Below are 15786 nucleotides of genomic sequence, written 5' to 3' on the forward strand. Positions count from 1 at the left end.
GTACAATTATAGATTATACAATTACCTTCTGCTGCCACCTAGTGGATTAACATGATATGACTATGATTTATCACATCCTAATATCCTCACCAAGGGCAATAAAGGGTAAACCACTAAACTAAACCATACTCATAAAACTCTCCATATTAAAAACCTGGAGATATGTCTTTCAGCTGCAATCAAAGTCAGACACTTAACCAAGTTGTCAATAACAACGTAAATATCAAATCAGATAGGCCTATATATATTATTGTTATTATATTTACATCTTACATTTATTACACCATGACTACCACAAATGGGGACATGTAAAGGATATGCTTTTAAATAGAACTATGTGCTCATACAGTTTGTTTCATTAGTATGTTGACAACAAATACAAAAGCATGTGACGCATCCCCTTTAGTTTTCTTTTGCAACTTTTGGCAGTTCAGATATGTACCCCTAGTCAAAAAGTCCTATAGGATCTTCGAAATGTCCAATAGGATCCTACAGGATTTTGAAATCCTATAGGAATCCTATTGGATCTTTACACATATCCAACACAATCCTATAGGATTGTATCAGCACTTTATAAATTCCAATTGGATTTTCCAAAGTGCCAATAGGATCTTATTGGGTTATATCCAACTTTGGAAAGTCCAACAGGATTTTTCAAAGTTTCAATAGGATTCCATTGAAACTGCAGAAACTCCAGTAGGATTTTCTGAAGTTCCAATTGAACCTGGAGCCATGTCCAAAGTTCCAACAGCACCCTATAGGATTATATTGTAACTTCAGAAACTCCAGTAGGATTGTCTGAAGTTCCATTTGAACCTGTTCTGTTTCAACAGAACCCTATAGGATTATTTTCCAACAGCCAAAGCCTTTAAACAAAATCATTCAAGTCAAGCCTATTGGAAATATAAGTGTGTTTGCTTATAAAAAAATCATCCCCATTAAAACAAATGTAGCATTCTTTCAAATGTAGAACAAATACAACGGTGCTCTGTGGCCTACGGTCGCAACTATACCAGTAAGACGCCTGAGGGCGAGGTTGTGTGCACTGGCCATATATGGAGCGTGTCTTGAGTGTACATGTTTGATGAGGTCAGATCAACATATGGAATGTTAGAACAGGTCAGCTCCAAATATGGAGATCTGGAGGGTGGCAGCGGGGGCAGTGTCTTGAGTGTACAGGGTTTGAGGGCCGTGCAGTGTTGTCAGCCAAGCTGTCACGCCGCAGCACGTCTACATAGGTGGTACGCTTCTTTCCCCTCCTGGCTTTGCCCTGGGTTGGCTCCCATAGGGTCAATTTACTTGCCTCAAGTTCTGGGTGCCTGACGCAGTGCCCTGCCAGCCTCATCCTTCTCTCCCTGACTTTGTCCGTGACGCGTGGTAGGTCCCCATAGAGGTCCACATTTCTGATGCGGTCCGTCCATGTGACACCTAGTGCCATTCGTAGCATTCTTGTGTAGACTCCATCCAGGGCTTTTTCCTGTTGTAGCTCACAATGTGTTGTAATGTGAGTGACACATTGTGAGCTTGTAGATCTGCTATTTTCAGTGAGTGTCAGAATAGGGGCACTTTTCCCCTACTTTCTAGTAATCGTTTTCTAGTAAGAGATGCATTCTAGTGTTTCTATTCATCTTTAACAACTTGAAAAACTTTGTTTCACAGGATGCCATGCTTGATTGCACAATAAATTAAAAAAAGAAAGGACGCTACTTGTGTCTAACAATGAAATGGCACGAATAACAGAAAAATGGACTGGAAGGAAGCGACCTCGTCAGACAGAGACAGCTGAGGTCAATCCAAGCACCATGGTAAAAAATCTGTTTTAGCTGAAAACTAGTCTGTGCCGAATGAACGTTGGGACCTTTATGCTGATACATTTAAAGGTCCAATGTGTATATTTTTCAACAATTTTATGCAATTTACTTGAATCTGTAGAACTTGTTTGATTTATAGATTGATACAGGAGAAGATGACTCTCAAAGAACATTTGAGAGTCATGAGAGAGGAAACGGAGAAGGTCCGTCCAGACCTAGAGCTCCTCAAGAAAGGTTGACACGAATCAAATTGTACCGCAGAAACGTTGTGTCCAACCACAGCACAGAAGAGACGCTCTGAGTTCCCATGTCTCAGACTGACTATCCAAAATAGTAAGTACAATAATGTGTCAATTGTCTCCTTATTTAATTGCATGAGTTATGACTATATTTTATACATGTTTCTTCTACTTTGCCTTCTAAAGCTCGCTTGGGATCTGAGAGATATCACCAACATTGATTTGGACCAACAAATCCTCAATAAGTTCGCTGCGATGGCAGAAAAAAGGTAATTGCCAGAATCTAATTTGAACTAGATTTTAAAGTAACAAAAACTGACTGATGGCAGTAGCACCCTGAATCACTCACTCACTACTTGACTGATATTTGTTCTCGTGATTTTAAAGGATTATGAAAATAACATAATATATTATTGTATTTTTTTTTTATTAAGGCCTCCAATCGGAAGCAGCAATTCTGCTCTTGCCTGCACTATTCAAGGAGAAACCAGAGTGAGGTGAGCCATGAACCGTTCACTAGTGTGAGAAGCACTATGTAATTGAACCGCATTTTATTATTGCATTAGTTTTTATATTATATGGTTGTTTCTGTTTTTGACACAGTGGCTCTGCAGGAGACTAGCCAGAGGGTGTGCGTTTGTCTGATCGTTAATGGTATTCCCTCTCCCCAGGGCCTAGCTCAGACCAGCACTGAAATGTCGACACCAAAGATGATGCTGAAAGGCTGCAGGGAGGGTCACCCCATGAAATATGACCACATTATGCTGTCGATGGATGACCAGGTAATCACAGAGGAGAGTGTGGACATCTCAATGGCACTGGGACTCAGAATCCAGTACCCTAAAGGACTGAAAAAGACACTGACCTTTTTGGTGTGTTGTTCTGAAATTGAAGGATGCAGGCAAACTTCCTGTCACAGTAAAAAGAGTGTACAACTCCATCTACGAGTAGCATGTATGTAGGAGTCCCCATTACACCGGCTGGTGCATAGGGCAGCAACAAAGTTCCTCCACTTGCATCTGTCTTTGGCCATCTTCTCTATGGTCCCCCAGCTCTGATGTTGTAGCTGGAGCTCCTTCTCGGTCGTCCTACGCCATGTCGTTTTGGGCCTGCCTTTCTTTCCCTTTCCTTCTGGGGTCCAGTGTAATGCGACTCTTGGGATTGCGTTGATGTCCATTCTGAGCACATGGCCAATCCAGGTCCACCTGCGTTTGTTGATTATGCTGTGCATGTTGTCTTGTTGGGTGATGTTGAGGTTATTGTTTGAGATGGTCTTGGGCCAGAATATGTGCAGGATTTTTCGCAGGCATGATGTGTGGAAGGTGGATAGTTTATGGATGTCATTTTCTGTTGTTTTCCAGCATTCTGCGCCGTACAGTAGTGTTGAGAGTATTGGCAGTAATCATTGATAGAGCATTTGTTCAGTAACTTGGCTCTCTTCAGCTCCATCATCTCTACCAATTTAACGTTTATCCTGCATCTTCTCCTTATTGGATCAAATTGGAATACTGATCTAAAAATACATTTGTTTATTAAAAAGCTGGTGATCAGTTACTAAATTATAGCAATGATTACTATCAGTATTATAGAGCCATTTAACAAGAATTATAATCAGGAAATATCTTTTACCCTACCTTTAACTAATTAGGTAAAATTATTTTTGGAGAAAGAAAAAAAGGGACAAGATTACAAGTCAAGACTTTTATTTTGTTTCTCAGGATTAGATCACTTTTTTGCAGCGGCCTCCTTCTGCAGTTTCTTTACTTCAGTCCTGATGATCTTGTTCCTCTGCAGAGTGAACACAGAAAGACATGCTTTAGATAAAATGAAATAAGAAACTGGAAGTTTTGCTTTTTGGCATCACAATGCTGGATTTCAAAATAAACCAGGATGTGTTCTGTACACTTGGGTTTATATTTAAGTGCAAAGTTGAAATCTCTTGTGAGGGTGTAAATTGCAGTAAGCAGCTACTAGAAAATGCGTTGCCTTGGCGTTTCTCTTAAACTTACCATCCTCTTGGCCTTCATTACTTTGAAGCGGTCGAAGTCGCTCATTTTGGCCCTCTGCAAAGACAATTTAAAGTTACAGGTCAGAAGCCGAAACGGAGGAAAAAAAACTAACAACATTTCAGCTACAAGTAAACAATATAAAATAGTCTAATCGGGGGACAGTGGAGGAGTTCATCAATCACATATCGTTGCTCCGTTCGTTTTATGGAGCTTTGTTTGGTCTTCCCCTGAGCTGCTGATATAATTATGATTGTACTGCTTGTCCTTGTCTGTCCAATTTGGCAGTCATGTAAAAATCACTTAAAAGTCCCACAATTCATCCCTTACAATTTGAAATGCTTTGGGTTATGTGCATGATTGTCTGATTATGAACGCTCAAATCCAATTGGCCTTCAGGAGTGAACAAAGCTGTATTCATTTGTACGTTTGTGAAACATGTCAACCTTCATTATACAACTGTAGTGTGCATCCATTACCATGTCAATGAACGAAAAGAATAAAATAAAGCATGATGTGTAATGTGAGCATTACAGCAAGTTGTGGGGTCTTCTCTTGGCATTACCTTCTGTCTGGCCTCAATTTTCTTTGCCCAGCTGCTTTCAGCCCACTTCTCATTGACTTGTGCCTTCTCCCATGCTTTTCTCACAAATTTCTGACGGGCACTGTGGAAACAAGATATAAGCCACTGGTAAAAACAGCAGGAATAAATAATGCAAAAAACTACCCGTTGTAAAATTTCCTGAAATCAGAAGATTTTTTACAATCAAACTAGTGGTTATTCCAGTAGTTGCGTTCCAATAATTTTCATAAGATTGACGTTTGATTCCAATGCTTAGCCCATTAGGTAGCACAGTAATCTCTTCTAGCTATTGCTGCGCAGACAGACAAATGCTATTTTCTATCGTGCAATTGCATTCAGCCAATGACAAATGATTTTTGTCCAGCTCACTTCCATTTTAAGCAAGCGAAGGGATGCAGCTTCTGGTGGCGAAGCTGCGTCCCTTCACTTGCGTAACTTAATTTTGGTGACCTTTAACAGATTTTAACTCTGCAGAAGTTGGCCATTAGCAAGCATTTGCGCATGTGTAACCCCCCTATTTTCTGTAACGACTCTGCATAACAACTGCTGCTTCGGCTAGAATAAATTGCCATGGCTATCAATGCAATGTTATGTTCAGATTACTCATGGGTCATCAGTGCTGTAACTCACCTGTGTGGTACTTTGATCACGTAGTCAGTGAGCTGCATGCGCTTAAAGGCCATGGCTTGCCTTCTCACACCTGTGCAGGGGCCATCAACCAGAGCCTAAAAAGGAAATTAAGTTTATATAAATGTTTGCAGTACAAAGCGTTAATTTATCCATTTGTGGCTAAGAGTGTAGACATGTAACTGTTAGATGTCATTTAGGGGGTGGGGGGTCAGTGGCAAAACATTTTTGGGGAACTTGCCATGGAAAGGTTTGAACACCACTCAAGATTTTCAGTGGACAAAAGGTCCATAATCTCACCCTGTTTTGGTCGATGACATCAACGATGGCCACCAGCTTGCCAGAATGTGAACCGAAGGAGATGTAGGCGACGCGGCCAACCTCGACGAAGCGCTTGAACACCTGGGGGACAACATACAGTGTTGAGTTTAGCAAAAACAACAGTTTCTAGAGTTTGTCATCTTTTTTGGATCTTGGCAAGACAGGCCCTTGTAACCATGTGTTAAATAAATGCAATGGTTTTTCCGATATGAATTAACGGATAAAGCAAAAGCATTAATTTAATTTTAAACTATTTATATCAATGGTTCAGTGGGTGTGGGGTCCCCAGCAAATAATCATAAATGTTGCTGTTGGAGCGATATATATATCTCAAATCGAGAAGAGGTCCCTGGCACAAACCAGTCGTTTAATTTTAAACTATTTATATATCAATGGTTCCCAGTGGGCGTCCCCAGCAAATAAATGTTGATGTTGGGGGGGGGGTATATTCTCAAATCGACAAGAGGTCCCTGGCACAAAGCATTTTCAGATGGGGGTCCTCATCCAAATATATACGAATTTGGGGGTCCTTGACACAGACGTTTGGGAACGACTGGCAAACAGACAAAGACATAATCACGTAGGCAAAGATGCAATTTGAAATAAAAACATCGAAAGAATCTAGCATCTAAATGCAACGGCATTAGAGCTACTATGGACCAGAGCTATGACGTTTACGGTGTGTATACAAAAAAAAACTAGCATACCGTATGCTAGCCTATGCTATCGAATTACGTTAGCATTTGGACGAATTGTGGGGACGGACCTGCAGCTCCTAGTCAAAACAAAAACTTATCCACCATGTTAACATTTGTAATATATAAGACACAGACGTTAGTTAGACTGTCAAGACTCAAGAGTGGTGTCTTATCTATCGGCCATGGAGGACCACGTTGTAGAGCGAGCGACATCCAACATTTTTCCGCGATGGTTTTAGTTTATTGCGTATATATATACACCTTCAAGAACCTCACAAATGTTTGTAGCAATGTATAAGTAACAAATGTGTGTGTGGTTGTCGTATACGGATGCCAATAGCGGCTAATAATTTAAATAACATCGTTTTTGTAAATGCTAACGCTCCATGATGAGCTCACCATGATGGCTGTCCGCGAGCAGAAAGGACGTGACGACTTCCGCCCAACGCTATTACTCTTTCCGATCAGCAAATGCGCAGGCGCAGTTGGTTGTCATTAATTTACATTATTTGTAACTTTCTATTCCCATCACATTTGTTTTGTACACATAATAATGTATTAATGTTTGTATGTGTTGATGACATTTATTATTGTGCTACTTTTTTGTGTGATGTCGATGAATTGAATACGACTACAATGAAAACAATCCCCAGGACTGTTTTGTTATCATTTATCTATTTGTCTCGTTTACAAATAAAGTATTCAACCAATCAAAAATGAATATACTTGGTGGAATTATTAATTTAACAGAATTATTTTTAATTAATTCAATACGCGGTTGACGTTCAAATTGCAGTATTGCACTGATTCAGTGCAATCAATTTGAATCTTATGTTCCCTTCAGTGCCACTGAAGGCCTGCTGTTAAGTGGCATAATTAGACATGCGAATGGTTTATATATAGGCCTAAGATTCATTGAACAGAAATAGTAATCGAAGTTGTCATTTCAAAGCTACCACCACTACTAGTATGTGCGATAGAATGTTGTAAACTACTGCCATCCTGTGTTCAAAAAGTGGAAATGAATCTAGGTTTACTTTTGTGCCATAGGCTACATTCCTCCATTTATATAGTAGGCTACTGTCTGTGTATGAATGAACACACTGTGCTGTGGCTGAATATTAGTATATTACTCATACAATTTAGGGACAATCCGTTTAATGTGCCCAAACATTATTATGCTGATGAAATAGTTCCTAAACGTAATAGGCCTAGCTGAACATTGAAACATGAAACATGAAAATTGATTGATTGATTGTTTTAAATGATTTGTACTTTATTAATTTTCTTTTATATATATATTATAAAACATTGACAAAGACATAGAAAAAACCCAACCAAAGCAATACATAACAAAACAAACACATAACAAAACAATATTACAGATGCACAGAAATATCCTGCAGTCCACCCCAGCCCCAATTCCAGACAATTCCAGTATTTTTCCAACGTTGCAGCCCGTTCAGAGCTCATTCATAGCCAGAAACTAATCAGAGTCCTGATACATGCATAATGGTAAAAGCCCCACTTTAAGTCATAGTCGTCCATTCTATTGAGCAGCCTGTATGACAGTCGCTCGTAAGCGGCCAATAGTCCCATCGAGGCATCCCAGAGGGACGGTGCAGGTGCAGATGGAGCCTTCCAGTCCTTGACCAACAGCCTCCTCCTACCTGACATGATGGCCGTTTGTATCCATTCAGCTAAAGGAGGAGCACTATGAGCTTGTGGATCTGCTATTTTTCAATAGCTAAAGTATTACATAATGCTTAGTTAAAACACCAAAAGGGTTCCCGTCCAGAATGGTTTAAGCACATTTAATATGACCATGTCACCCAAAGTGCTGCAGGTTCAAATACAATTGAAATAGAAACAAAAACAAAACATTAGCATCTGTAAAGGAATATCATGGACTGCCAGGACTGCAGCTGTCGCTAAGGACGAATATAGTCTTTAATACAGATTGACAAATATCCATTGACTGGGCAGCTCTGATGTGTATTGTGTAGGGGGCTAGGCATGAGATATTTCACAGCCTGGGGGGCTGAGGCTCTGGAACAGCTTGCCCCCCGTTGGATGCAGTCGCTGCGATGGATCGGTAGATGCAGTAAAGTGGTCTACAGATAAGTTATCTATATATATAGTACAGTGGTCTACATATGCCTTAGTTGTCTACAGATGCACAAGAGTGGTGTGTGGTCTACGTATATATATAGTGTACGGTTGTCCACAGATTCACTAAAGTTATCAATATAGTACAGTGGTCTACAGATGCACACTCCTCTGAAACAGGTTGATGACTACAGGTCATAAAGGACCTAAAGGACTTTCAAAGTAGGAAGGGTATGGCCTGGTCAGCTTGTCTATGTAGCTTGTCTGCTACATTTAAGTGTGCAAACTTAAAGAAGAGGACGTTTGCCACTACATTCAAAGTATATGGCTAGGGCAAAAGCTTGACGCACAAAAGGAGTTCTTCACAGTATTGTACAAAAAAAGGTTCTTTACTTTGATCAAAAAACAATACAAAACCTTATTTCCTTTCTGTGTGTGTATGTGGTCAAAAACTGTGTTGCTCCAAAGCTGCTTCACTTCACACTGCCAGCAAACCCCCCAGACAATATGAGTTGCTAATCAACATGGCAATGAGCATCCCAGTGGCTAAGGCTCATTAATACAATTAGCTCAGAACTCACAGAGCTGCATTCTACAGGTCATGTTAACCTCCTAATATCACACAGGTGCATTGTATAGGACTCGTTAACCCCCACTATGGCTCTTACATTTTGGTTCTTTTTAAATTGAGATTAAAAGCGTACTGTCTCTTTGAATCCCATTTCCCTGGGGTTGGGAAGGACAGGGGTCATCTTTTGTCTGATGTGTGATGCTTCTTCCTTATCTCCCTTTACACTAACCCCCCACACCACACCCATCGACCTGTTCTTCAACCTGACTTAACCCCCACCAACCCCATCAATCCATCAGTGCTCATGGACTTGGGACGCTCCAAGGGGAATCCCAGGGCTCTGCTCCACACCAACTGGGCGAGCACACCCAGGGCTCGGGAGACGCCAAACAGCACAGTGTAGTAATTCATCTCAGTCATTCCATAGTACTGCAGCAGTACTCCACTGTGGGCATCCACGTTGGGCCAAGGGTTCTTTTCCTTGCCTTGCTCCAGCAGGACATTGGGAACAATCTTATAGAGCTGAGCCACCATCTTGAACAGGGGGTCGTTGGGCAGGTGCTTCAGGGCAAACTCCCGCTGACAGGTGTAACGTGGGTCAGTCTTCCTTAAGACAGCATGGCCGTAGCCTGGCACAACCCTGCCAGACTTGAGTGTGTTCCAGATGTAATCCCTCATCTTCTCATCAGACACCTCTCCACCGAGCTCTTTCTGCAGAGCTGTCAGCCACACCAGCACCTCCTGATTGGCAAGACCATGCAGCGGACCGGCCAGGCCATTCATAGCTGCACTGAAGGACAGGTAGGGGTCAGACAGGGCACTGCCTACCAGGTGGCTTGTGTGGGCACTGACATTGCCTCCCTCATGGTCACTGTGGATGGTGAGGTAGAGTCTCATGAGCTCAGTGAACTGGGCGTCTGGGTAACCCAGCATGTTGGTGAAATTGTGGGACCAGTCTAGGTTGGAGTCGATTGCTCCAATGCTGCTTCCCTCTCGGTACAGGTTGCGGTAGATCTTGGCGGCGACGCAGGGCAACTTGGCGATCAAATCCATGGAATCTTCATAGACAAACTCCCAGTACTTCGCCTTGTTGACACCCTCGGAATAGGCCCGGGCAAAGCTGCTCTCGCTGTTCAGAGCTGATAGCGGCACTGAACTGAGACATGGGGTGCAGGTTTGTGGGGAAGTTATCCAGCATGGTGACAACGTGAGAAGGGAGAGCTGCTCTCTTGGCCCATTCTTTTGACACCCAGTTCACCTGCCAAGCAGCCAGAATAGGCCCTCGGGCAGTGGCTCCTGACCTCCTGGACCTTTGGGCAACAGTTCTTGGCATTCTGGAATGCTGTAGCCCCGGAAACGGATTCCCTCATCAGAATCCAGCACTGAAGTCTCATACACCAGACCCTTCATTCCCCTCATCCCACCATAGACCATGTCAACCGTAATCTGTCCGATGTTGGTTTTGCCATACTGCTGTTTGAAGTTCTTGATCCTGGTCTGTTCTTTGGGGATAAGGTCTGACAGAACATCCTTCAGATTAGTACTCGTTGATGCGCTGGCATGTCTGGCAGCCACAAGGACACCAGTGGCATTCTTTGAATTAAGGAGTTTCGGCGCTAGCCGACTGAGAGACAGAAAGGACATGGTGCGTGCGTCGGTGTCGGTTCCTGTGGTTGATGAATTAAGTCAGAAAGCCAGTGCCAGTGCGCCGCGGAGCTGCTTGAAGGTGCCCCTCCAGAAATGTGTGGCTTCATCATTTTATAGTAAACATGCCACACAGTCTTCAGTGACATCAAGTGACATCAAGTGTAAGTGTCAAGGAAAATTGCACCTAATATGGCCTCAAAGATGTCCGCCAGGGATTTGGGGACCACGATGTCCTCCTCCTGTGAGAAAGCCGAAGGAACGGTTATCGAGTTTTTTTGGATTGATTGAGTAGTTTATTGAACATGTAAAAAAACAGTGTGTGTCAGGATATGTGGGGCCGTCGGGTTCAGTGTCTCTCTCTCTCTTTGAAAACAAGACCTCTTGCATACAAAATGAAAGACACCGTTAAAAAGTTAAAAAACAAACAAAAAAACAACAACATTGCTTTAACAGATTGAAGATTGAACCTGCCTTTGTCAGGTACAGTATACTGAAACAGCGCATCAAAGTGTTGGCATATACAGTAGGGCAACGTCAAGTGCTCACGTCAGTTTGTGAGTGGAGAAACCTGGGGTATACCACTGCGTTCGCAACTACAGGTTATCACACCCCAAATCTTAATATGCTTTCCACTGTGTGGATGTGTAAAGGTTTTAAAGATTAGAGTCCCTACATTTAAGAAAAACAGACTAAAGAACTCATTTGTACATCAGTCTGTCTTGCTTCTAAACCAAAATCGCTAAACCAGTGGATATGTTCTCGTTCCTGATTGTTTCTGTCCTGTAATGTCTACCATTTTGTAATTGCGAACGCAGTGATTGCGAACGCAATGAGCACTTACTATGAGACCTAGCAGATCATGTCTGTGTGTCCGTGTGTGTGTCCCCCCTTTGTGCCCATATATGGAGCTGAGTGATTTGTTTGTCATTGATGCAACACACTCCATATTTGGACGTATAGCTGCTTTCATGGGGACTCCTTATATGGTTATGGCTGAGTCATGGTGAATTGTTATTGCAATTTACGATCTGCGTTCGCTTCCCGCATTTGCGCGTCTTACTCGTGTACATCTATGTCTTGTCTGTTTCTTGAACGGTGACGTCATGGACGCAAAGCAAATTTCAGTGTAAGCTGACAATAAAGTTGTATCGTATCGTATGATGTGACCTGTGTTTTTATTTTTTATTTTATTGTGTCCTGTTTGTCCTTGTTTCGTTGGGGGGGTGTACGTTGTTTTTGATGTTCTTGTCAGATGTACTGCTTGGCTGTCCCCAATAAAAAAACGATATAAAAAATAAAAATAGAGGCAGAGATTGTAAAAAAAAAAGAGCATATCTACTTTGGGGGGCCTGGTTGAGATTGAGAACCACTGACCTCTGTGACCTACCTGTGACATCATCTATGACAGTCATCTATGACATATTTATGAAGCACGCACATTACAGTACTAGAAGCCTTCAAAATGGTGAAGTTTGCGCTGCAGTTCAGAGCCACCCTGGAGAGCATCACAAATGTGCGACCGTTGGGAGATGACTTCCGCTGGTTTCTCAAACTGAAATGCGGAAACTGTGGGGAAGTTCCAAATAAATGGCAATATTTAACCCTTGCGGAAAGCACACCACTAAAAGGAGGCAGAGGCAGTGCCAGCATGGTGCAGAAGTGTAAACTTTGTGCCAGGGAGAATTCTATCGATATCCTGGGAGATACTATCACACCTTACAATGCAGATGACAACGAGAGATTCAAGACAATAGTGCAGTTTGAGTGTCGAGGTCTGGAGCCAGTTGACTTCCAGCCTCAGGCTGGCTTTGCTGCACAAGGAACAGATTCTGGGACATTGTTTCCTGAGATCACCTTGCTAGAGAAAGACTGGAACGATTATGATGAGAAGGTCAGCGAGCCTGTGGGGATATATGAAGTTACACACAAGTTCATCAAGTGCTGACGGCCTCCTACAATGCAGTTACTGGACAAGGACCTTCAGTCAGTGACCAAACATCCATGGACTTTCTCACTGGCAGTGTGGTTCAACTCTAAGCGTCGGCCAACAGGATTGGATATCAATAATCATGCCATATAATATATAATTTTCTATCATAGACATGTTATACAATTGGGGTGGTTGTATTTTGTGTCCCTGCTCTGCTATTGAGAGATTTAGATTGTGTCAAAGGTCATATGTCTCACCTGGACACAGGATCTGTCACACATTTTGACCTAATAGTCAAGATTACATCTTCAAGCAGGCTGGTTCTATTAGCTCAAATGGTAAAAATTTCAGGAAACCCGGGTTCAAATCCAGGGTCGAAGAGGACAGTTACATAATTAATGCTGCTTTTATACAACTGCTAAGACACGACTTCATGTGCTTCATGACCCTCTTAGAAAATATATAATCTACAAATGTAATTGTGTAGATTCATAGAGGGATAATAGTAAAAATAAGTTATTATTTACAACATGCATGTCCTATTATGGAAAGAGAGTGAAAAAGAGAAGTGGCTGAGAGTGAGAAGCGAGAGCGAGAGAGAGAAGCAAGAGAGAGAAGTGAGAAAGAAGCGAGAGCGAGAAGTGAGAACGAGAAGCGAGAAGTGAGAGAGAGAAGTGAGGCTCTCGCTTGCCGTGTGTGTCTGTCGTGGCTCTCGCGGCCTTGCTTCTCCCCCCCCCCCCCACGCAATTGGTAAAAGGTAAAATCCACGCGCCGCTTATGTTAATTGAATTAAAAGAATATTTGCACGTAACAACTATTAGTAAAATCATATTTATAGATATCACAAAATAAAACAATAAGATATATATAACACATACATATTAACAGTAAGACACCTGAGGGTGAGAAGGGTGAGGTCGTGTGCACGCATCCGCCTGGGTGAGCGCTGGAGCTTTGGAATGGGGGGTCAGATCAACATATGGAATGAATTCTCTACTGGCCATATATGGAATCTCAGTGCTCACTAGTCTGAAAACGTCACCCTGTGGCTTAATGGCCACACTGCACATTAAATAAATGTAGGGTGTGGCTAAGAATCTGGGGGTTGGACTAGGTACCTCTAAAACCTAGATTCTGATTTGACGTCCAGGCAAAAACAAAGGGAACTGTAGATGGTGTTGAAAGAAGATGTCTGATGTTCCAGGCCTTGGGCATGACTACGCTTTAACGCTTGCTAGTGGAGTGGATACCGATGTTGACAGCTAGACAATCAACACGTGTCGATGACATCATCATACTGTATGTAAATTATGCTCATTGACTTCCATTGTTAAAGTGAACTACAGTATGTATTTCAAAAGTATAGCAGGGTTTTACGTTAGTAAACATTTGGTGATGTTCAATGCAGTGGTTTGTAAGAAACACAGACAGACAGACGTAGACGGCTAGACTTTCTCAGAACCAAAAAGAACTGGATGTATAATAAACAATTAACAATTTAGGCATTTAGCAGAATTTAAATGGTCACTTAAAGAAGTTAAAGTACAGTGCAAATAAAACAAGTGAGTGCTTCAAAGAAACTAAGACTTAATTAAGGTAAACATCAAACCTAGCATCTGTCTAAACAGATGCTATGTAAGTGACAGCATTTGTGGTCAGGCAAAAAACATACAGTTTACTGTATGTTTTGTCTAACCCTAACCCTAACAGGTAATGAACATAGATCTGCATAGTATGGCATATATCAATCAAGGTGACAACAAAGGCATTGAATTGAACAATCTCTTGGGGGTTCTCCCCCACTTCTGGATCAACCTTTTATGCACAAAACACAGATTAAGTTGAGTAAAACGAAACAACTGCAATTTTGACAAACAAAAATCCCATTATGTAACAAAAAATATTTAAGCTTTGCTACCTTCCAGACATTATCTTTTGGAAGTAGTGTCAAATAGACCCAAGGACCATTGTATCCCATGACTCATTCAATATTGGCAATAAAAATGAACACAAATATTTTCCCATAAATATTTTCACAAAGGCATGACTTTGTTGGACCAGGGTCTTCCCACCCACTGTGACACCTGGTCTAGGCCTGGGAGACAAATGTGTGACAACTCTTAAAGTAGACACTTGGTTTCCACAGCCTATACGATACATTTGGTAACAAGAGTAGTTTCCCCTGTTCCTCCAACCAGGACAAGTAAAGGCCAGAATGTGGACTGACCACAAACATTGAATTGGAGTCGTCCGGCGTCAGAAGTGGATCCGGGGTCATGTGACTTCCTCCGAGTCTTCTGGGATTTGGGAGGCTACATCGGCCTTGAACTGTTCGGGCAGATATAGCTTAAACTCTGCCGGAAGCTCGTCCTCTGAGTACATTCGGTCCGTGAAATACACCCTCCACAGGCGACAGTTGGCATGGATCTGCACGCGTAGCGTCTCCGCGTAGTTGGTTGAATACGCCCTCTCTGTGAAATCCTGCAGGTTGACCACGATCTGGTTCCAGTCGTCCTCCAGTCTCATGGGAAAGGTGCAGGTGAACGGCTTCAGCTGCACCTTGCAGTGGTAGCTGCTCGCCCGAAACCGACGGGGGACATTTTTATCGTCCAGCACCTGGACTTCGAAGGTGAAATCCTCGTTGAGGTTCTTGATAATCATGACGAGAAAGGGAAGTGTGATGCTCAGAGTCTTCCGGGGGTCTGAGGGACACGCGATGTATGTGGTAATGACGTTAGTGCCCTCAGCGGTTAGTTCCATGACCGGTGACTGGATGTCTTTGTCTTGGATTCTCTGGATGTGACCAATCCCTTTCTTTTTACCCCATAGGGAAAGAGGTCTCTGGTCAGCGCTGTACAGGATGGAAAAGTATTTGCTTTGTTCTGTGTTCTTGAACATTTTCTCTGTGCTTAGTGTGGTCGTTGGCTTAAACTCAACTGCCACCGAAGTCGTGTTTGCTTGCGAATATAGTTTGTGTTCATTGCTGTCATTATATAGTGCCTTAGGTATGACGTAATAGAGATGTACACTAGTACAAACGGTTGTCCAAATTTGGACTTCTGGGCACGGTGGGCAGTGTATGATGTTTGTTAGATACTGCACAGGCATCAAAACTAAGAGCCTTGCGATTGTGATGTACCTGAGCCCTTTTCAACACCATTTGAGGTCCTTGGAGATGTGTGTAACAAGGAACTTTGCAGTCACTGATATGACCCTCACCATTGCGACACCCTTGATGGAAATG

General features: G+C 42.4%; 4 protein-coding genes across 4 annotated transcripts; 1 reads left to right on the forward strand and 3 right to left on the reverse strand.

Annotated features, from left to right (window-relative positions):
- Window positions 1-3736: 3736 nt before the first annotated feature.
- On the reverse strand, window positions 3737-6742 carry LOC308332280 (large ribosomal subunit protein eL14-like). The gene is made up of 6 exons (XM_080788083.1): window positions 6685-6742; window positions 5567-5668; window positions 5270-5364; window positions 4622-4721; window positions 4060-4113; window positions 3737-3838 (listed from the first exon to the last, which is right to left on the reverse strand). Exons 1-6 carry the CDS (start codon window positions 6685-6687, stop codon window positions 3776-3778), a joined length of 417 nt encoding a protein of 138 aa, XP_080644209.1. The 5' UTR covers window positions 6688-6742; the 3' UTR covers window positions 3737-3775.
- Window positions 6743-9186: 2444 nt separating this feature from the next.
- Window positions 9187-10700, reverse strand: LOC308332274 (citrate synthase, mitochondrial-like). The gene is given in 3 exon segments (XM_080788073.1): window positions 9187-10106; window positions 10108-10228; window positions 10231-10700. Coding segments are annotated over 3 exon segments (1383 nt in total). The 5' UTR covers window positions 10610-10700; the 3' UTR covers window positions 9187-9223.
- Window positions 10701-12053: 1353 nt separating this feature from the next.
- Window positions 12054-12557, forward strand: LOC308332281 (CXXC motif containing zinc binding protein-like; the record flags this gene model as incomplete). Its single annotated transcript, XM_080788084.1, has 1 exon — window positions 12054-12557. The coding sequence occupies exon 1, from the start codon at window positions 12075-12077 to the stop codon at window positions 12555-12557; it is 483 nt and encodes a 160-aa protein (XP_080644210.1). The 5' UTR covers window positions 12054-12074.
- Window positions 12558-14816: 2259 nt separating this feature from the next.
- LOC308331664 (cilia- and flagella-associated protein 20-like) lies at window positions 14817-15440 on the reverse strand (the record flags this gene model as incomplete). The annotated part of the gene is made up of 1 exon (XM_080787153.1): window positions 14817-15440. One exon carries the CDS (start codon window positions 15438-15440, stop codon window positions 14817-14819), a length of 624 nt encoding a protein of 207 aa, XP_080643279.1.
- Window positions 15441-15786: the final 346 nt, after the last annotated feature.

The sequence above is a fragment of the Protomyctophum bolini genome (assembly GCF_963924005.1).
Source record: "Protomyctophum bolini genome assembly, chromosome: 17".
In the NCBI taxonomy this organism is placed as follows: Eukaryota; Metazoa; Chordata; class Actinopteri; order Myctophiformes; family Myctophidae; genus Protomyctophum; species Protomyctophum bolini.